General features: G+C 52.3%; 1 protein-coding gene across 1 annotated transcript in view; it reads left to right on the forward strand.

The window, feature by feature from the left end:
- Nucleotides 1-21,796, forward strand: part of SLC25A42 (solute carrier family 25, member 42) — a 27,947-nt gene continuing 6,151 nt past the window's right edge. Inside the window, exons 1-4 of the mRNA XM_008569723.1 lie at nucleotides 1-33; nucleotides 16,363-16,477; nucleotides 19,590-19,695; nucleotides 21,353-21,378. Coding sequence (XP_008567945.1) covers nucleotides 16,397-16,477; nucleotides 19,590-19,695; nucleotides 21,353-21,378 — 213 coding nt within the window. The 5' untranslated portion in view covers nucleotides 1-33; nucleotides 16,363-16,396. The remainder of the gene's footprint in view (nucleotides 34-16,362; nucleotides 16,478-19,589; nucleotides 19,696-21,352; nucleotides 21,379-21,796) is intronic.

Raw genomic sequence — 21,796 nt, forward strand, 5'->3', positions numbered from 1 at the left:
GGCGGCGGCGACGACGACGACGCGTCCGAGCTGGTGAGGGGCGCGGGGGGCGCCGGGGGCGCAGGAGCTGGGACTGCGCCCGTCGGCCGAGCCGAGGCGACTTTGGGGCGGGAGCGAGCCGGGCAGGGAGTGACAGCGGCGCAGCGGGGCACGAGAGGTGAAAGGCCACCCCCGCCCCGCACCCCCCACCCGGGCTGGTGCCCCCGGGCCGCAGCCGGGTCTGAACCACTCACTCAAAGTCCGCGCACGACTGATTCCGTGTCTCCTCATGACGTCCCCCCACGCACTCGAGACTGTCCCCTCGCTGACGTCCCCCTCATGCACTCGAGACTGTCCCCTCACTGACGTCCCCCATGCACTCGAGACTGTCCCCTCGTGACGTCCCCCCACGCACTCGAGACTTTCCCGTCGCTGACGTCCCCCCACGCACTCGAGACTGTCCCCTCGCTGACGTCCCCCCACGCACTCGAGACTAACCTTTTGCTGACGTCTCCACACCCAGGGCCGTGCTCCTGGGCGCCCCGCACGATGTGGTGTGACATCCCCTAGCACACCTGACACTGCACCTCCATTGGACACCTCCATATCACCCGAGACTGTCCCTATCGATGATATCCCCACACCCCAGGGCTATAGAAACCCCCCCCGCACCTGAGCTTGCACCCCCACAACCACACCTGAGCCCGGAACCCCTCACAGCCGCCCACTCACGCCTGGGCCTGTTCCTGTCCCCTCACTGACCTTTCTCATATCTGGGTCCGTGGCCCCCCCTTCAACAACCTGGGTCAGTGCCCTCAGGTACTCTCCTTGCCGCATGCCCTCTGCCCCTAGCAGCACACCTCCCCTCCCGCTCCCCTTCTCCCCTGTCCCAGCCTTATGCTTTCTTAGACATGCAACTGCCTTGGTGCCCCCTCTGTAATAATCCTCCCCGAATCCCCCCCTCCCTCCGTCCTCCAATATTCACCCAAGTCTTGGTATTTCAGGATCACTGCACATTCCTCTCCCCAAACAAAAGTCCACCCAAGTGTTATCTTTTAGTTTATGACAGTGCTTGACAGTGTGTAAAGTAATTTCTGGGCCTTAGAATGATCCCATAGCCAGAAAAAACAGGAATTGTCTCCATTTTACCAGCAACACAGCTAAAGCCACTTGAATGGTGTAGACAGAGCCCACCCCTCCCTGAGCACTGCTGACCCTCTTCTGTGGACATCCCCCCCACCACCACCACTTTTGCCCATCTGTTGTATTTATCTCTGAGGGGTTGGCAGGGGTAACTCTCCCTCCCACCACACACCCCCGCCCCCAGGCTGTTCTCAGGAGTCCTGACTTTGGCTGGGTTGGAAAGGCTTAGCTGGAAGGGACGGCCCCTCCATTGGTTGTAGCCTGAGCCTGCCTCTCCAAGCCCTGGGGTGGGGCGGGACCTGAATGGAGGCGCCGTAGAAGGGGGTGGGTTCAACATCTGGGGTACCACTGGCCAGGGCGCCTGGGAGTTGCCAGGCCCCCCGATTCCCGCTCTGACAGGTGGGGTCCCCTCTCTGACCTACCAGAGTTCTTTGGGCCTTTGAAGCCACTAAACAGACAGAGTAAAGAAACAATCTTCCGCGAGAGGTGAGCTCACCTACAAAGCTGGAGCCTGGCGTGGTGCTGGGAATAATGATGTGTTTGGAACTTTTCAAGTTGCCTTGAGTCTGATTTGCATAGGAGGCTGGTGGTTTTGTTGTTGGAAAGCAATAAAAGTGCCCGTTTCCTGTAAGGTGTCTCAGTGCCACACACGAGCCCCCCTCCCCGTGCTTCTCTCTGAAGAGATGGTGCCAGAATGTTCTGGAGAGTCACGTCACCTGCAGCTTCTCTTGTGGTGTTTTCTGTCCAACTTCAAAAGGGGCCATTGAAAACATATATGGGTGTGGGTGTGTATGTCTTTATATATGTAAGTATATGTGTGTACTGTGCATATATATATATATATATATATGTGTGTGTGTTTTTATATTGACACATATTGTATACATAAATGAACTTTGACAAGGTAATTGATGTACATAGTAAAAAAGAAGGATGAAAGGGCGTACAGTAAAACCATGCAGATCTCCCCCTACCTGCCCCCATTCTTCTCTGGATGCACCTGCTGTTAATAAAGTCTTGTGTTTCCTTCCAGGGGTAGTCTATGACTGGGGCTGGGTGTGAGGGGAGGTAATATACTCCACCCCTTTTAAACTACTGGTAAATTTGCATCGGATTTTATTGAACAGCTGTATCAATTCTATAGCCAATCTGCTACTGATGGCTGGTTAAGCTGTCTCTCATATTTTGCTTTTACAAACTGAGCTGCAATGAATAGATAGATTCCTGTATCAGCAAATATGCAGGCCCCAGCTATGCAGACACTTTATAACCTCCCTGTCTTATGGAGTTTACATCCAACTGTGGGGACTTCCTCAGAGTGACAACGTCAAAGGGCATGTCCATTTAAATGGTTAATGTCCCTCCGTAGAGGCCTTACTATCAATCTTTGTCCTCTCAGCTGTGAAATTGGAAGGCCTGTTTCCTCCCCTGCAGCCAGCTTTAGTTATTATCAAGTGTTCTGGTCTGTTTGATCTGATAGGTAAAAAAAAAAAAAAAAAAACCAGCACAAGATCTCCTTTTGGGTGTTGTTTAGGTGCATCCTAACCCTCAGGGGTTCTGGCTTGTGGGGTAGGGATTACACATTAGACTTCTGTTTCTACTCCACAGTCAGACTAAAGTTCAGAATATGTTTGAGTCCCACCTCTGTGAAGCTGTGATGGAACCCTGGGTTTGGAGGGAGAAGGGGTCTGGGGTAAAAGGATTTCAGCACAAGGCACTTCGACAGGAGGTACAATTGGCTGGAAGAACTACTTAGCTGTGGCTAGTTTTTTCACTTGGGTCTAGCAAAGGAAAGATGAGTGTATCATACAGACTGAGACAAGTCAGATAGCATATCTGTTTGGGAAGCCGTTTTGAGATTCTCCCCAGCTGTCTGCGATTTTGCACCGTCGGTGCCGAGTGGAGGGTGTCATCAGCCTGAAGTCAGGCCTCTTCTCACGTGTCATCCAGCTTTTTGTCCCTCTCTTCTATTTTGGCAGTTGGACACTAGGAGAGGATTACTGACATGAACTATTCACTTGTTTGGTTTTGAAAGCCTGTGCTTTTCAAAATGCTTTGCATTTTTTTAAGCATGAAATGGTTCTTCATAAAAAGTATATCATGTGCGTGTGAAAAGAAAGAAGGTAGAAGGAATAATAAAACTAACACCCAGCTCAAGAAGTAGGGCATTGTCACCCAGCAGCCCCACCCTGGTCACTGCTATTTTTAAAATACACTTGTCAACGTTTGTTTTCTTCACTGAGCACCTTTTGCTGCAGCTACCTGGGGCCAAGGGCTCGGCACAACAGAGTTCTGTGCAGGCCGGGTTTTCTGCTGAGCACTTGGCCAGCAGGGTGGCCTGTGAGGTCCGGGAAGGGTGAACTTTGTCCTCAGGTCCATGGGCAGGTCACTAGCTGAGGGACAGGCCAACACTGGAAGCCTTGGTCTTAGATACCTGCTGTGTTCATTTCCTGTGGCTGCCATAACAAATGACCACAGACTGGTTAGCTTAAGACAATAGAAATGTATTCTGTCATAGTTGTGGAGGCCTGAAGTCCAAAGTCAAGGTGTCTGTAGGGCCGGTTCCTTCCAGAGGCTCTCAGGAAGAATCTGTCCCAGGCCTGTCTCCTGGCTTCTGGTGGCTGCTGGCAGTCCTTGGTGTTCCTTGGCTTGTGACTGCATCACTCCAGTCTCTGCCTTCATATTTGCATGACCTTCTCCTTGTTGTGTGCCTCTCTATGTGCCCTCTGCTCTTCTTATAAGGACACTTGTCACTGGCTTTAGGGCCCAGACTCAATCCAGGATGAGTTCATTTCAGAATCCTTAACTATCAAGGATTTGGGGCCCAGACTCAATCCAGGATGAGTTCATTTCAGAATCCTTAACTATCAGATCCCTGTATCAGCCAGCCACCAAAATAAGAAAGATCCTTAACTAATTACATCTGCAAAGACCCTATTTCCAAATGAGGCCACATTCTGAGGTTCTGGGTAGACACGAATTTTGGGGGACACCATTCAGCCCCTCCACCTGCTAAGCCAGCATTTCCATCAGGACACTCCAGGTGCCTCTGTTGTTTCAGGAAGAAGAGGCCAGCCAGGTCAGAGAACAGTCACCAGCCCCTCGTGCTTTCCTGCCTCCCTGTGGGAAGGTGGAGGCGTTTGCTTGGCACTAGTGAGGACCTGGACTGTGGCTGTGAATGTCTTAGATTTGTTTTCCTCCACCCCTTGGCATGTGCTTGCTGTACTGCGAGCTTGGTCCTGTGATTATCCCTGTTTTCCAGAAGGGTGACCGAGGCATGAGGAGGCCTTTACCCAAAGACACGCAGGGAGAACGTGGGGGAGCTGGACAGACCCAGGCCTGTCTAGCTCCAGGCCCCTGCCCTCCTCCAAACAAGTCGTCCGTAGCACTCATGCTTCAAGCCATTGTTGGACCTGGACGTTGTAAACTGTCCTGGAATGCACCATGCCCCACAGCCTCCAGGAGTAGAACAGACGTGAAGCCTCACCACACGCTCGTTCTATAGTCTACAAATCTCTGTGCCGGTGCCCATGCTGGGACCTGGGACAGATGCAGAAGATGCAGAAGCACCAGGTCTGGGCCGGCCCGGTGGTGCACTGGAAAGTGCGCCGCTTGGGAGTGTGGCGGCGCTCCCGCCGAGGGTTCGGATCCCATGTGGAGACCGGTTCCCGCTCACTGGCTGAGCGCGGTGCGGGCGCAACACCGAGGGTTGCGATCCCGTTGCCGGTCCCCAGTACGGGCGCGACACCAAGGGTTGCGATCCCATTACCGGTCAGTAAAAAAGACAAAAAGGAAAAAAAAAAAAGAAGCACCAGGTCTCAGAAGGGTGGGGAACACAGACTATCACAGGTGATCAGCCCTGAGAGGAGGCTGGAGGGCTGCCATCTAATTCAGGGGGCAGGGAAGGCTCTGGAAAGTCTGCAGCTTAGGTGGCTGAGTGTTGTGAGCAGAGGGAACAATTGACCCTGGCTCAGAGGAGGCCAGGGGGCTGGGGAGCAGGAGAGGGGTCTGCTGGGGTTGAGGGACCAGTCCATGGTGCTGGTAAGAGACAGGAGAAGCCAACAGAGGAAAGGGGCTCATGCCAGCGCAGCTGTGGGTGAGGCACAGTCAGTAGACCTGAGCTCAGAGCCTGGGATAGGGACAAGCACCAGCCTCACGGGCACTGTGCAGCTTCCAAAATGAAATGTCCGAGCACCAAGCAGGGCTCCAACCAATGTCAGAGCTATTTCTCCATCTCCAGAGCGTATGCCTTTGCCATGGGGTGAGTCAAAAAAGTGGATATGTGCATTTCAATCAAGTATGAATGACAGCCATGCCAGCAATCTGTGGTCTTTGTAGTGCAGCAAGCCTCATGCTAGTATTGTCCCGGCTCCACTCTCTGGCAATTCTGACTTAGTAAGTCTACAGCAGGATGCAGGAGCCCTGCGCAGATGTTCTCAGAGGTTCTGGGGCAGGCGGTCCTTAAAACACCCATCAGAGTGGCTCAATGCTGGGGGCACAAGCAAGACCCTGCCCCTCCCATGCTGTGGGCAAGTCGTTTCCTCTGCAGCCTTGACTCCTCACAGGGCAGCCATGAGGGGGAGGGGATGGATCAGGCATGACCCATTGCCACCCAGGCCTTAGCAAAGTGGCTGGTCTAGCTCAAAGAAACTGCAGCAACTCCAGACCAGGGTGGGACACAGTAGAACCAGGTCTTAAAGAATGGCAGATTTGGGGAAAGAAGGTGTCCCCAGCCAAGAGAAGGAAGAGTGCGAGGCAAGACAGACATGTGCCCAGGTGCCACAAGCAACCCCATCTGCCTGGAGCATGTGGATTGGAGCCAAACGCCAGTGAGCCCCAAATATCAGAGTCAGAGGCTGCACCATCCACTGTACTGAATGGCGGTGACGGTGTTGGTGGTGTGCTTGATGGCAGTAGGTGCTTTCTAAATGATTGTTCTTTGATGGGCAATGGGGTGATGCCATCCAAGTTTTGTTTTACACTTTGAGATTAACCTGGAAGGGGGAAACAAAAGCACCTGTCAGCAGATGTCATGCCTCTGGCTCCCTGCTAGTCATGGACACTGAGCATGACCCAGGCCTTGCCTTCTGGGGTCCCCAGCCTGGTGGGGCAGGCCAGTGGAAAGCAGCCTCACACAGTGCAGCAGAGAACCATGGAGTCCTCAGTGCAGGGTAAATCTGCTAACTTTGGGGAAGTGAGGCTGGGACATGTAAGGTGGGCTTTGAGGGATGCAGAGAAGTTTGCAACATGGGGGAGAGCAGCCAAAGCAGAACTTGGCATGTCTGGGGAATTAATTCACTTGTCTAGCAGATAATTGTTGAAGGCTGACCAGGTGCAGAGCACTGTGCTGGGCTCCATGTGGTAAGAACATTGGGCTTTTGGGGTGAGGACCAGTCACTGAAGTGCACTCTCTTGGTGGAGGGGTGTGAATACCACTGAGTGCCCCAGTTTGTATAGCTCACATCTTAGGGCCTTTGCTGACAGGTGTGGGCAGCACTGTCTGCAAGGACAGTAGACAGTGATTGACTATAGAATTTTCTGGATCTTTCAGGACGTGAATGTCTGCATGTTTAAGCCATAGAGGCCGTAGCAAGGGTCGCAGTAACCAAAGTCTGTCTGAAAGGCAGACACAGAAGTGAACGCAGCAGGGAGAAGCTTGCCGTCCCCATAGCAGCCAGTCGGGTCGGGGTTAACAGGGAACAACCATTATGTAAGACGCACCCGCCTGGATCAGGCAGAAGTTAATGCCTATTAACCAGAAAAGACAACAGCCTTTATTGACTGCCAGATAGGCTGTTAATTGGCTTCCGTTTACTGAGAGATTACAGGATCCATTTCATAGCAGCTTGTAAACTCCATCAACTGAGAAACTGTCCCCTGTTTGTGCAGACATTTCCCAGGTCCCATGGGGTGGAGCCTGCAGCTGTGCAGTGTCCCCCACCACACACAGCATAGACGACGGTCCTTGTCTGTAGCTCCCGAGGGAGTCGGGCACATGTGCCTGTGCAAGTGCATGTGTGTGTGGGGGGGGGGGGGGGGGTTAGGGCAGCCCAAGCACATGGAGCAGCTGCAGGATGCTTGTAGGATGCTTGGTCAACACACTGGCTTGGAATTGCCTGATTCAGAGCAAGAGGCAGCCTTCTCCTGCTCCCTCCAAGAGACGGTCAGCTTGCTTTGAGCCAGTGTTCCTATTGCTCAGAGGTTTTTATGCCAGAGCTCGTGCAACCATGGGTAACCTAAGATCCCATGTCTCAGGTTCATGTTTCTTTGATAATGCTCTTTAGTTAATCATATTGCCATATTGCCCTCCTGCTCCCTACCTTTCTTTGTTTTTTTTTTGTTTGACCAGCAGAAAGATCATCCGAACAGAAAAGTATGTGAAAAGATAAACGTTTGTTATCTGGAGCTGGTCTGCGAATGCCACCTTTTGGCCTGCCGAGGCCCCACCTCCGGGGAAGACCCTGGCACCTGAATCCCAGTCCACAAAGTGCTTACTTCGTAGGTCCTTGTGAAAGTCCCTAGAGAGAGCATGAGGAGGCTGGGCCTCTTGGCATTCTGTGCACAGGGTGGGGGAGTGGGAGGGAAATAGGCACCCCAGTACAGCACGGTCAGGACTCTGGGAGGTGTACGTGACAGAAACCGTGCACACTGGCTGTACTGGAAAGGGTGCTTCTCGGCTTCATGATGGAAAAGTCCAGGTGTTCTGGCCCTGTGAGTTGTAGACACCCCCAGTCTGCAAGCAACCACACACCTCCCACCCACCCCTCCATCCTTCTATGCTCTGCCTGGTGGCTCTGCACTGACTCTGCCCTAGAACCTCCTCCCTACCCACTTTCCCTCCCTTGGGGAGAAAGAGGACTTCTCTGGCCCGATGGTTGCCTCTGAAGTCCTGGATTTCCATCTTTGGGTCCAGTGTCCCAAACCCAGGGGACTGTGTGGGCTCTCATTACCTGTCCAGGGTCACCTTGGAGTCAAGGGAAGGGTCAGCCCCATCTTCTATGGTGACAGAGAGCAGAGTGAGGGGTTTTGGCCTGCCGAGGCCCCACCTCCGGGGAAGACCCTGGCACCTGAATCCCAGTCCACAAAGTGCTTACTTCGTAGGTCCTTGTGAAAGTCCCTAGAGAGAGCATGAGGAGGCTGGGCCTCTTGGCATTCTGTGCACAGGGTGGGGGAGTGGGAGGGAAATAGGCACCCCAGTACAGCACGGTCAGGACTCTGGGAGGTGTACGTGACAGAAACCGTGCACACTGGCTGTACTGGAAAGGGTGCTTCTCGGCTTCATGATGGAAAAGTCCAGGTGTTCTGGCCCTGTGAGTTGTAGACACCCCCAGTCTGCAAGCAACCACACACCTCCCACCCACCCCTCCATCCTTCTATGCTCTGCCTGGTGGCTCTGCACTGACTCTGCCCTAGAACCTCCTCCCTACCCACTTTCCCTCCCTTGGGGAGAAAGAGGACTTCTCTGGCCCGATGGTTGCCTCTGAAGTCCTGGATTTCCATCTTTGGGTCCAGTGTCCCAAACCCAGGGGACTGTGTGGGCTCTCATTACCTGTCCAGGGTCACCTTGGAGTCAAGGGAAGGGTCAGCCCCATCTTCTATGGTGACAGAGAGCAGAGTGAGGGGTTGCCCAGGGTGCTGTCTCCACAAGGGGACCAATGTCCAGTGTGCGTGTGGTCTGCCTTCCAGTTTAATTTTTAGTCATTGCTAAATTCATCATCAGGCGTCCTCCTTGGGTGGGGAGGAATTAGAGCTGAGCAGGTCTGTCCCCTAGTGCTCACTTATTGGAATCTCCTGGGAATTATAGTGCCCAGCCCACCCCTGAGCTCAGCCTAGAAGGGGCTGGCTAGGCAGGGGTTTTTTGCTTGTTTGTTTTTCACTGTATAAACATTTTTTATTGGGAATCTCCTGGGAATTATAGTGCCCAGCCCACCCCTGAGCTCAGCCTAGGAGGGGCTGGCTAGGCAGGGGTTTTTTGCTTGTTTGTTTTTCACTGTATAAACATTTTTTATTGAGGTATAACTTACATATAGTAAAGAAATCCCAAGAGTACAGCTCAGTGAATTTTTACGTATGTATTCACCCATGTAACCAGATCAAGACACAGGTTTCAAGCCCCCCACTGGCTCCTACGTGTCCTCTCCCTGATAGACTCCCCCAAGTTAACCACCATTTTGATCTTCACCACAGATGCATTTTGTGTTTGAATTTTTTTAAAACTTGTGGTAAAATGCACATGACATAAAATTCACCATTTTAGCTATTTCTGGGTGCACAGTTCAGTGGCATTAAATACATTCACACTGTTGTGCAACCAGCACCACCATCCATTTCCAGAACTCTTTTTATCTTGCAAAATGGAAACCTCGTCCCCATTAAACACTCACTCCCCCAACCCCTGGCACCTGCCATTCTACTGTCTCTCTGAATTTGATGACCCTAGGGACCTCCTATGAATGGAATCACCCAGCGTTTGTCCTTCTTGTGACTGGCTTACATCACTGAGCTTAATGTCCTCAAGGCTCACCCCTGCAGCAGCAGGTGTCAGAATCTGTGTGTGTATGCCACATTTTGTTTTGCTTACTATGCTTGAATTTTACATAGACTGAATCATTCGGTACCACCTTTCGTGTCTGGCTTCTTGCTCTTCACTGTTAGGTCTGTGCTGTCCGTCCATGTCATTGCATGCAGCAGCAGTATGTTCTTTGATGGGTCATTGTGTGACACACCACACACGTGTTCCCAGCCTCCTGCGGGTGGTCACTGGAGTTGAGTACACAGAGCATTCTGGTCATCACTGTGATATACTGTGGCTGGGCAGGTCTTCAAAGCTCCCAGGTGACCCAACTGCAGCCCCAGGCTGAGAACACCAGGTGCAGCACTTGGGGAGACAGGCGGAGTCCTGGCTGCAACAAGAGGGCAGAAACAAGAGGTCCAGAGGCAGAAGAGCCAGCTGGCGGTGGGGGAGGGGTGCTCTGTGCTTTCCCGCAAACAGGGCCTTTGACACCACTTGTGTGTCAGCATCAACTTGCACGTGCTTGGTGCAGCCTCTTCCTGAGCCCTCTCCAGCCTGGGGACCTTGCTCCCTGCTGCTCTCCCTACTGGAGCGCTCCTTCCCACCACCTCCTACCCCATGTGCTCCTCAGTTAACCAAATTAACATACCCATCATCTCATATAGTTACTTTTGGAGTGTGTGTGTGTGGGGGGGGTAAGAGTACTTAATCTCTTGGCAAATCACCAGTATACAAGACAGATGCTCCTCGACTTTCTTTCAATGGGGTCACATCCAGACAAACCCATCATAAATTGAAAATATCAAAAGTCAAAAATGCATTTAGTACTGTATGTGTATGGGGGCAAATATCTGTACCTTCTGCTCAATTTCTCTGTAAACCTAAAACTTCTATAAAAATAAAGTCTATTATTTAAGGGGAAAAATGCACTTAGTATACCTGACCTACCAAACATCATAGCTTAGCCTAGGCTACCTTAAACGTGCTCAAAACACTGACCTTAGCATAAAGTTGGGCAGAATCATTGAACATGGCCTATTTTATATAAAGTGTTGAGTACCTGATGTAGTTTATTGAATACAGTTCTGAAAGTGAAAACAAAATGGTTGTATAATGGGACTTGGAATATGGTTTCTACTGACACGATCACTCGCACCACCATAAAGTTTAAATATTGTAAGTCGAACCATCTGTTGTAAGTTAGGGGCTGTCTGTGCACTCTAATTACTAACCACAGTCCTCCTGCTGTACATTAGGGTCTGGACGTACTCTTCCTACAGACCTGCAGCTTTGTACCTTCTGATCTATGTCTTCTCATTTCCCCAGCCCCACCCCCTGGTAACCACTGTTTTACTGTATGTAATTTATTTTTTTAAAAGATTCCACACGTAAGTGAGATCATATGGTATTTGTCTTTCTGTGCCTGGCTTATTTCACTTAGCATAATGTCCTCTAGGTTTATCCACGTCGACACAAATGGCAGGATCGCCGCCTTTTTTAAGTACGATTAATATTCCACTGTGAATATATACACCACATTCTCTTATCCACTCGTGCACTCGTTGATGGACACTTAGGTTGTTGCTATATCTGGTCCATTATGAATAATGCTGCAATGATCATGGGAGTGCAGACATCTTTGCAAGGTGGTGATTTCATTTGCTTTGAGTATGTAGCTAGCAGAGGGGTTGCTGGGTCATGTGGTCGTTCTACTTTTAATTTCTTAGGAACCCATACTGTTTGCCCATGGTTCTTGATGACAATGATTAATACTGGTGTTTGCCTGATGGTGACTTTCTGTTTCCATCATTCCTTCTACATTTATTACTTGAAATTCTACCATAAGGTGGAGCTGTCTCTTCTCCCTCAGTCATTCATTCATTTTGGCGGCTGACTGGTACGGGGATCCAAACCCCTGACTGTGGTGTTATAACATCACAGTCTAACCAGTTGAGCTAACTGGCCAGCCCTCTTCTCCTCCACTTAGTGAGTTACCTGTGGAAAAAACAAAGACTACCCAAATGAGAACAGCAGAGGCTGCTTATTCAGAGCTCGCTGAAGCAAGGGAGCCCACCCTGTCACTGTTTGCCAGAGACTTCGAGGCAAGCAGGGGACAGGAAGAGCTTCTTTTTTTTTTTTTTGTCCTTTTTGAGACCGGCCGCATCGCGCTCAGCCAGTGAGCGCACTGGCCATCCCTATATAGGATCCAAACCCACAGCGGGAGCACTGCTGTGCTCCCAGCGCCGCACTCTCCCGAGTGCGCCACGGGCTCAGCCCCAGGAAGAGCTTCTGAGTGGAAAAGGGAAGGCTCAGGGGTGCCCACTGGAGGTGTCAGCTGGGGACGCTGGAGGCAGCTAACAGTGAGCATCCTATGGGATTTCTTCAGGGCACATTTGGCTTCCCCAGGTTGGTCCTGAACTGGACATGGGGGTAAATGTTAGGGAAGCTGCAGCCACTGACCAAGGCCCGACCGTCTAGGGCCGATGGCTGCAGAGGCTGTGGGTCAGAGTTCCATTGTCACACATGTTCCCTCTGTCTATTCCAACTCTCATACCTGAAGGCGTTTTTTTTTTTTTTGTCTTTTTTCGTGACCGGCAACGGATCGCAACCCTCAGTGTCGCGCCCGTACTGGACTGGGACCGGCAACGGGATCGCAACCCTCGGTGTTGCCCCCGCACCTCGCTCAGCCAGTGAGCGGCCGGTCTGTATGTGGGATCCGAACCCTCGGCGGGAGCGCCTCCGTGCTCCCAAGCGGTGCACTGTAGCAGTGCGCCACCGGGCCGGCCCCTTGAAGGCGTTTTTAAGGCACAACTGCAGCCCCACCCAGGTCCCTCACAGAAACCCGATGCCCCACATCGATCCGCGTGGTCACCTGTTCCTTGTGCACTACCTGAAGCAAAGCAGGGAGCTCCTTTTGAGGTGGCTCAACCCACACTCTGCATTTGAGGAATGTGCAGTTGAACTTGAAAACAGATTTCGTTCTGGAGTGAGAGCCACAGGGCAGTGTGCTCAGCCGAGCTGCCAAGGTGGTCTTCAGAGTACATGTTCACAGAAGCAACTTTGTAGACAGAAAGCCGCCACTGGTCCTGGGATGTTCATGAGCTGGGGAAGGAGACGGGGGCACTGAGAGCGAGTGCTCATCTGCCAGATGACTATACCCCAGAGTGTGGGAACTGAGACCCTCGCGTGGACAAAGTCACCAGTACCTGGGCAGGGTTGTGTGTCACTCTGGCCCATAAGACCACGGTGGGGTCTGCATGGGACACACAGTGTTGCAGGTGGTCTAAGATTTTCGCAAATGAGCTGAGAAGAAGGAGTCTCAGCAAGAATGTCTGTCCCGCTGGGGGTCCCTCATAGGAGATCAGGAGTCAGAGCTCTGAGCTCTCCCCAGGCTCCTTCCAAAGATTGTTTTTTGAGGAGCAAACTTACAACTGGCCTAATCCAATGTTCCATCCCCCACCCCACCCCACCCCAGCCCCAGATCCTATTTCATATAAATATATCTTTGAACTTGTGACTTACATTTTGAGAAGTCCAAGCATGGATATGAAGCAAAATTGAATGTCTCTGCTCCCCACCCCCAAACAACGCCTAGGGCAGCAGGCAGCTTGTGCACTGTGGGGTCACCCACCACATCCCAGGCCTCATCCCTTGTCCCCCTGTGTCTCCTTTTCCCTCCCTTATAAGGACAACAGTCATTGGATTTAGGGCACTCCCTAATCCAGAAAGATCTCATCTCCAGATCTTACCTTCCCTGCACCTGCAAAGACCATTTTTCCAAATAGCATCACATTCACAGGTTCCAGTTGTACATATCTTTTGGAGACCACCAAGAGGCACCTTCCCCATAAGAAGAGGCTGCCCTATCCACACCTAAGGATCCAGGTGCGAAGAAGCCCATCAGGGTCCACAGCATTGGGGGTGACACCGGGCAACAGACATGTTAATTTCCATCGGGGCTGGGGTGAAAGAGATTCACTGCATCACCAGCAACTAGCTCGGAAAGGTCTTCGGGGCCTGGTTTCTGTCTGTTTGTTCATTTTAGAGCAGTTTTAGATTTACGGAATAATGGCGAAGTTTGTACAGAGTTCCCCTGTACCCCACACATCCCGTTTCCCTTATTAATAACATCTCACATTAGCTAGCGTCATGCATTGTCGCAACTAATGAACAAAACTGACACTGTTGTTAACAGAAGTCCACACTTTGTTCAGATTTCCTATGTTTTGGGGCCGGCCCGTGGCTCACTCGGGAGAGTGTGGTGCTGATAACACCAAGGCCACGGGTTCGGATCCCATATAGGGATGGCCGGTTCGCTCACTGGGTGAGCGTGGTGCTGACAACACCAAGTCAAGGGTTAAGATCCCCTTACCGGTCATCTTTTAAAAAAAAAAAAGAAAAAGATTTCCTATGTTTTTCTCCAGTGTCCCTTTTCTGTTCTGGGATCCCACATTAGATTTAGTCATCATGTGTATTAGTCCTTTTATTTCCTATGTTTTTCTCCAATGTCCCTTTTCTGTTCTGGGATCCCACATTAGATTTAGTCATCATGTGTATTAGTCCTTTTACTGTTGCTTATAACAATACCTGAAACTGGGTCATTATAAGTAAATGAAATTTATTTCTTACAGTTTGGGAGGCGCATCTATAGCCAGGGGGTGCATGTCATGAGGGCTTTCTTCTCTAGAGGGTCCCGTGGTGACTCAGGGTATCACAGAGAGAGAGAGTGGCAAGATCTCTCTCAGGTGCTCCGTAGAAAGCCACCAGTCCACACCCATAACTCATTACTCCATGAACGGATTAATCTACTCTCGAAGGCACAGTCCTCACAATCCAGTCACCTTTCAAATGCCATAATCGGATTTCCCATCCTCTTAACACTGTTAAAGTGGGGATCAAGTTTCCAACCCATGTACTTCTGGGGGATATCTGACCTCTAGCATCATGTCTCCCCTGGGCTGTGTCAGTTTCCCAGATTCTCCTTGTTTTGATGACCTTGACAGTTTTAAGAATTGGTCAGGTGTTCTGTAGAATGTCACTCCACTGGGATTTGTCTGATTTTTTTCTCATGTCAGACGGGGGTGGTGGATTTGAGGGAGGAAGGGCACAGGGGTGAGGTGCCCTTCTCGTCACACCATCCCAAAGGTACGTACTGTCAGCGTGGCCTTTCACGGCTGGTGTTGACCTTATCTGGCTGAGGTGGCGTATGTCAGGCTTGTCCACTGTGGAGTTACTCTTGTCCCCCTTTCTTTTTCCTGTACTCTTTTCCTTTTGTCCTTTCCCTGTATTCTATACCCTTTGGAAGGACGTCACCATGCACAGGCCACCCCTAAGGGGTGGGGAGTTATGTCCACCTCCTCAAGGGCTGGGTCGCTACATAAATTATTTGGGATTCTTCTGCCTGGGAGATTGGTCTCTTCTCCATCAGTATAAAGTCATGGGTATGTACTTCATGCTTTAGATTACAATCCATGAGTGCTTTATTAATCCTGTTGCTCGAATTACTGCAGCTCTGGACATTGAGAGCACTTTCAGTTGTCTCCCGCATTCCCTTGTCCCCCCTTCGGTTTTGGTTCCTGTTCTTGAGCATGTCCTTACTGTCGGGCACCTCAGGGGCTCCAGGCTCTTCCTGATATTTCCTGCCCCGTCTTCCTGAGCTGGGGCCCATGGGCCTGCCGTATGTAAGAAGGAGTCAGCAGTGGACACCCGGATGGTAGAAGCCTATCTGTCCTTTCTGTGATGACATTATGCACTGACACTGATGCCTGCTCTGGGGGCCTCTGTGTCCTGTTAATTTATCGGATATATATATATTTTTTTAAAGATGACCAGTAAGGGGATCTTAACCCTTGACTTGGTGTTGTCAGCACCACTCTCTCCCAAGTGAGCTATCTGGCCATCCCTATATAGGGATCCGAACCCGTGGCCTTGGTGTTATCAGGACCACACTCTCCTCGGTGAGCCACGGGCTGACCCTTGTCAGATAATTTTAAAGCATGGGAATCGAGACCTCACAGAGCACCCAGCACACGATGGCATCTCAGTCACATGAGTTCCTTCATCTTGTGTCCTCCTTGGACCCTCTGGCCTGGATGGTGGGACCCTCACCGCAGCTGGCCGGGCTTTGACTGCACTTTCAAGGGGAGGTCCGATGCAGGCTTCCAGGAGTCTCCTGAAGTGATACAGCCTTTTACCTGAAGCTTTGCTACAGAGAGCAGGCTGTCATGATGTAGGGAAAAGATTAATTTTCTGAAAATGTAGATGGCGGCCCTCAGGACCGAGCTGTTATAAGCCCACTGGACATCTACCCTGACAGTGGGGCCGACGTTGAGCAGCTCTGGGCAGGCAGGTCCCCCGGCCCACAGCCTGCAAATCTCTACCTCCTGCTGTGTGACCTTGGCTGGCCTCAACCTCTTTGAGCCCATCTACTCTGCTGATACCATGTTAAGAAAAAACAACCCAGAATGTTCATGATGATCACGTGCAAGAGCTGACAAGAAAGGCTTTTGTAAATGATTAAGCAATCAGTACAGGGGATGGGGCATCAGAATGCAGGTGAGAGAATCTTTTTCCCTGCAGAGAAGCAAACACCGGGATAGGAGAAGGTGGGGAGCTGCCCTTGGGAGCATTTGGTTCTGGCTTCAGGCAGGTGCGGGCAGCCAGGGGTGTGGGAGGCCGCCATCCGCCAGGTCTTTTCGGGTCTCACTTGCCCCCTCCTGCTTCCCCAGGACCGAGTCTCCTGCCATCCCGAGCAGGCCTGGTATGGGTGATGTGGTGAAGGAAGGCTCGATGCGCTTGCGGGAGGATGCTGAGGCTGTCCTGCCCTCCACCGTGTCTGCAAAGGCAAGTACCCCGGCCTTCCAGGGTGGGTGTTCTCCTGGAGTGACCCCTCCCTGCAGTCCTGGCTGACTCCATGCATCCCACTGCAAATCACTTGTGTCATATGTATACTGTGCACATTTTCACCTTGGCTCACCCCATCTGAGGGCGCAGCAGCGTCGGGGCCTCTCTCCGCACCTGCAGCCCCAGAGGCCACAAGGTCTTGGAGGACACTGGGTGCCTTCTGTTCCACTGACAACCCCGTTTGTGACATGAATCCAGCCAGCCCAGCCACCTGGCAAGAAGCCAAAACCTCACCCAAAGCGGGGGAGCTTTGAGGGGCCTGAGATGTCAGCAGGTATCTGAGACCCCTTTTCTCCCTCAGACTTGCAAACACTAAAGAATTAGCCAAACTTGGGGACAGCCGTGGGGGTGAGCACACTTAGGGTTTGCTCCCCATTCCAAAGTTCATCTCTGCTGTCCACACTTCAGTTGAAGAAAAGACCTTCCCTCGTACCAGAATCAGATCAGCCCTGCCCTTGTTCACCACAGAAGCCAAGACCTACACTGCCCTGGAAATTCCTCTGGTTGAACCTGAAACACAAACCAACCCAGCCCCACGAAGAAGCCAATCCTAGCTCCCAGGGCCCGACTCAGGCACCCACACCAGCAGTTCTCAAAGTCCATGAGGTCAAAGGCTGAGGTGGCGTCATCCTCCGGGCCTCCTGACCTTTCCCCGAATTCCAGGTAGCACCGCGGAGGCCCAGGCAGGTAGGAGGACTTGTTCACTGGGGCCAGCATGTGAGGTCACTGTCACCACCCTGGGGTGCTGCTGGTCAAGGCACGGGGCAGGCACATCCCTCAAAGTGTAGTGAACTGCCCAACAGAGCAGGAAGAACAATGTATAGAAACAGACACCCTCTGCACACCACCAGTGAGAGGACTCTGCAGGACGGATCTCACCAAGTGCTGCGCGGTTACTGCGCAACCACCCAACGAGACGCTCCATGCCCGTGGTCTGCTGGCACACGCAATTGCCTGCTGTCCTCCATGCTGGCCGACCTGGACCAATGTCAGTCTTATAGGCATTAAAGAGGAGCTGGGGGGCTGGCCAGATTGCTCATTGGTTAGAGCACAGTGTTGATAACACCAAGGTCAAGGGTTCAGATCCCCTGACCTTACTGGCCAGGTGCCAAAAAAATACAACATAAAAAAATAAAGAGGAGCTGGGAGTGTCAGTCAAAGGCAACAGCCTCTACTGGGCAAATGAAGTGGTCTCACCACACATTCCCCAAGCATGGCCAGTGGCCACCTCCAGAGTGTACGGATGTGTGTCCCTAATAAAAGAGTTGTCTTTGTGATGCTAAGAAGAATTGCACAGGACCTAACCTGATGAAGATGATGGAAGGGATGCCGTCTGTCTGGCTCCAGTGGGGTGTCTGGAGGGGCTCTTCATAGAGTGTTCCCTCTGCCTGCAGCAGCCAGCAAGGGGAGCCGTCACACCAATTGACTCACAGAGAGGAAACTGAGGCCGGGGGCTGGTCAGACCTCAGAGCTGTGGCCGGGACCACACCAAACATCCATGTCTCTCAAAGCCAGAGGCCCTGACCCGGGTGTCCAGAACCTTGTTGTGTGGCCCCAGAAAGGCAGTGGTCCCCAAAGACAGGCCTCTGAGAAGTGAGGAGACAATGAAACCCAAAGTCTCACCTCCACTGTCTCCATCCTGGGCTTCTGCAGGAGCCGCTGCCCCTCTGGTCACAGTAAAAATGCCTGTCCACCTTCTGTGCTTCTCCACTTCTTTGGGCAAAGACCATCCTCCTTGCCAGGCTCTGGGGGGTCCAGCCCCAGCTGTATTTTCTGTCTCCCCTCTCTTCTGTACTCTCTCTTTCCCTGTGCCAGCCAACCTGCCCTCCTTGTGGTCCCTCAGGGCCCCCTTCTTCTCACCCAGGCCTGTGGGAATTTGCTCCTCCTCCTCTTAACACTATATAAAACACACACACACAAGGGTTACCTCCACCTCTTCCTTCCACCTTGGCCTCTCCCCCAATCCAGGTTTTCCAAGACCCCGAACCTCCTCCTCACAGCACCTTCCAGACTGGTGATTGTGCCTTTGATGGTCCAGTTCATGTCTGGCTTCCCCGTGGAGGCGAGGGGAGGAGTGGCTCCTATGCAGCCCCCACCGCATACTATGGGTCTCCAGGCCACTCAGAACTCCTGGTCTGAGTGGGACTTCACAGATCCTTGTGAATCATTGAACAATCTGCCCCTCAACGTCACACTCAGATGACTAAGCATTATGGGGCAAGGAAAGATCACAGTGACTCCAGTTCAGAATATTCCAGAATGTTCCAGAGTGCTCCCTGAGGTGAGCGTTCTGTGCTGAGTCAGCTAGGGAAACGAAGACTCCAACCTGATGAGCAGGTGGCTTCCTGCAGAACTCCACAGGACTTGGACAAACAAAGGAGGGCTGTGGGGGGCAGAGGCCTCAGGGAGCCTCCAGAAGATTCAGGAAAGTGCTGGTTCCAGGGATGGCCAAGGGTGCCCTCAAGGCAGTTGGCTGCCTTTGTCACCTTGATCATCACTCCCTTGCCTTGACTGAATGAAGAGCCACAGACGGTGGCTCCTGAAGTCCTGATTGAAAGTTGTGGAAAGGGGATATGGGGGCATAGAGCCAGGATCTGCTTGCCTGACAGCCCCTGCCTGCCCCCAGACCCCAGGGGTCCCTTGTCACCTGGCCCTAAAATGCTGCAGTGCAGTAGTCAGGTGCACAGGGTGGTGGAGGAAACCAAAGTTTGCACGTGGGTTGGGTCAGGGGTGACTCTTCCATTTGGGATTGGTCCAGTTGTGGGCCATTCTCTCAGAACGTGGAACCTCCAGGGGCTGCCCAGACAGGGTCTCCCCTTCCACGTGGATGGTCCTTATCGCCCAGGAGGTTTCACTGTGTCCTCAGCAGGCTCTGTGGCTATTGGACCCACCATGGCTCACCCAGGACCGAGTAGGGCTGCCATACTCAGACCACTGTGCGTCTCTAGGCCCTGGACGAGGGGTGGAAGGAAGAAATTTCTCGGGGGCACAGTCCCTTGTGCAGCGGGCCCTCCCCCGCCCTCCTATGACCATGATCTGTGATCTGTTGCAGAGCGACCACAGACAAGTGCTCAGCTCCCTCCTGTCCGGGGCCCTGGCCGGCGCTCTTGCTAAAACAGCGGTAGCTCCCCTGGACCGAACCAAAATCATCTTCCAAGGTAAACACTGTCTGTCATCTGTCCCCATGTGACAGAGGAGCTACTGGGAGTTCACCCTCCTCCTACTACAGCCCCCCAAAGTGTGCTTCAGATTGGTTTGAAAAATGCCTTTTTAAAATCCACTTAGAAATTGACTTCCCAGGGCTGCCATCACAGAATAGCACAAACCAGGCAGCTTAAGACAACAGAAATTGTATTCTCTCACTGTTCTTGAGGCCAGAAGTCTAAAATCAAGGTGTCAGCAGGGCATGCTCCCTCTGCAGGCTCTAGGTTTTATCTTCTGGTGGCTCAGGTGTTCCTTGGCGTGTAGCTATATCACTCCAGTCTCTGCCTCTGTCTTCATATGGTCATCTCTCTGTGTCTCTGTTTTCTCTTGTAAAACACCAGTGCTTGGACTTAAGGCCCACCCTTAGGTGTTCCTTGGCGTGTAGCCATATCACTCCAGTCTCTGCCTCTGTCTTCATATGGCCATCTCTCTGTGTCTCTGTTTTCTCTTGTAAAACACCAGTGCTTGGACTTAAGGCCCACCCTAATCCAGGACAACCTCACCTTAACTTGATTACATCTGCAAAGACCCTGTTTCCAAATAAGGTCGCCCTCACAGGAACTGGGGGTTAGGACATAACTTTGGTGGGGGGACATAATTCAACCCACAACAGAAACCATCTCCCTCCCTCCTTAGGGTTAAACAGTTGCAGGGTCCTCTGTAGATCAGACCTTTCCCTCCTGCAGTTACCAGCTCCTGCCCGGGGCCAGGCAGCAGGACAGTCACAGCCTGCACCCCTGGGTCCTTCACCTGTTTGGGAAGAGACTGCAGGCTCAAACCAGGCCCTTCCCATTGTCTTGAGCTGGTCCCCTAGCCTCTGCACCTCAGTTTCCTCATTTGTAAAATGGGGGCATTGCTCTTAGACTCCTCCCTGGGCTTGCATGAGGATCCAGTGAGCTAACATAGGAAGGAGGCAGGGGTGAGCCCCCCACTCCACTGCCCCCATCCCCCATCAGCTGCAGTGCATGCGAAATTGTGCAGTGCAGGGAGCTGGGGTTTCATCTTGAGAGCAGCAGGCATGCACGCACGTCCCACAGACAAGATGTGCGTGGGGTGGGGGCTACCAGGCCAACCAGAGGCCCCTCATAATCACTCTTCACCTGTATTTCTGAATCTTCTTTCCCAGAAGTTCTCACGGCCTGCCGTGGCTCTGGGACCCCAATGGCCAAGGGCTCCAGGACAGCGAGCCAGGCAGCCACAGCGGGTGGGAGAGGCAGGTTAGGGCGTCTGTAATGGGACCCTGGGAGGGGGGCATTGGGAAGAGAGGGCAGACCCCAGACATAGAGCTCCCTGGGCCTCGTTCTGAGGAAGCCAGGGCTGAATTGGAGCCTAACCCTGGGTGCGAATACTGAGTATCAATCCCTGAGAGGAGCGTCCTTCTACAGGCCCAAGGAGACCCTCACTGTCCTGAGCGGTCGGATGTCAGCTTGGCTCCCCTTCCTGGGGACAAACCTGGGGTTGGAGGAGGGTGACTCTGCTTGGGGGGGGCACATCCTCAGGGGCTGTCCTCACTTCCTATGCTCAGACCAGACTGCATGGTGGGGGTCACGCAGACTGGGGGTCCTGTCCTTTGCATCTCATGGTCTCTCTTGTGCTTTTTGTTTTTTTCAGTGTCTTCAAAAAGATTTTCTGCCAAGGTGAGCCTCTAGGTCATGGACCTCTGGCCCTGGGGCTGGCACCTCCTCCCTGCTGGGCTGGCAGGAGGCAGTGGAGGCAGGTGGTCTGGGGAGGGACACTTCTCAAGGTGCTTTTCCCATTTGGTTCCCCCACTCCAGGCCAGTTCCCAGGCTGTCTGGTGACCGAGGCCTTCAGGGCTAGCTGCTAGGGATGGGCCAGGGCTACCTGTCCTCCCACCTGGGGACTGACAGGAGACTCTGCATATCCTCAGGGTGGTGGGGTGAGGGGACTTGACAGTTCTAAACCTCCCATGTTTTCATGTTTTATGTAATATTCAACAGAGAGCAGGTATTACCTTCTGTTGTTATGGGGTTTTTTGGCCCTTGGCTGGTACAGGATCCGAACTTTTTTTTTTTTTTTTTTTTTTTTTTTTTTTTT

The sequence above is a fragment of the Galeopterus variegatus genome, unplaced genomic scaffold (assembly GCF_000696425.1).
Source record: "Galeopterus variegatus unplaced genomic scaffold, G_variegatus-3.0.2 Scaffold526, whole genome shotgun sequence".
Taxonomy (NCBI): domain Eukaryota; kingdom Metazoa; phylum Chordata; class Mammalia; order Dermoptera; family Cynocephalidae; genus Galeopterus; species Galeopterus variegatus.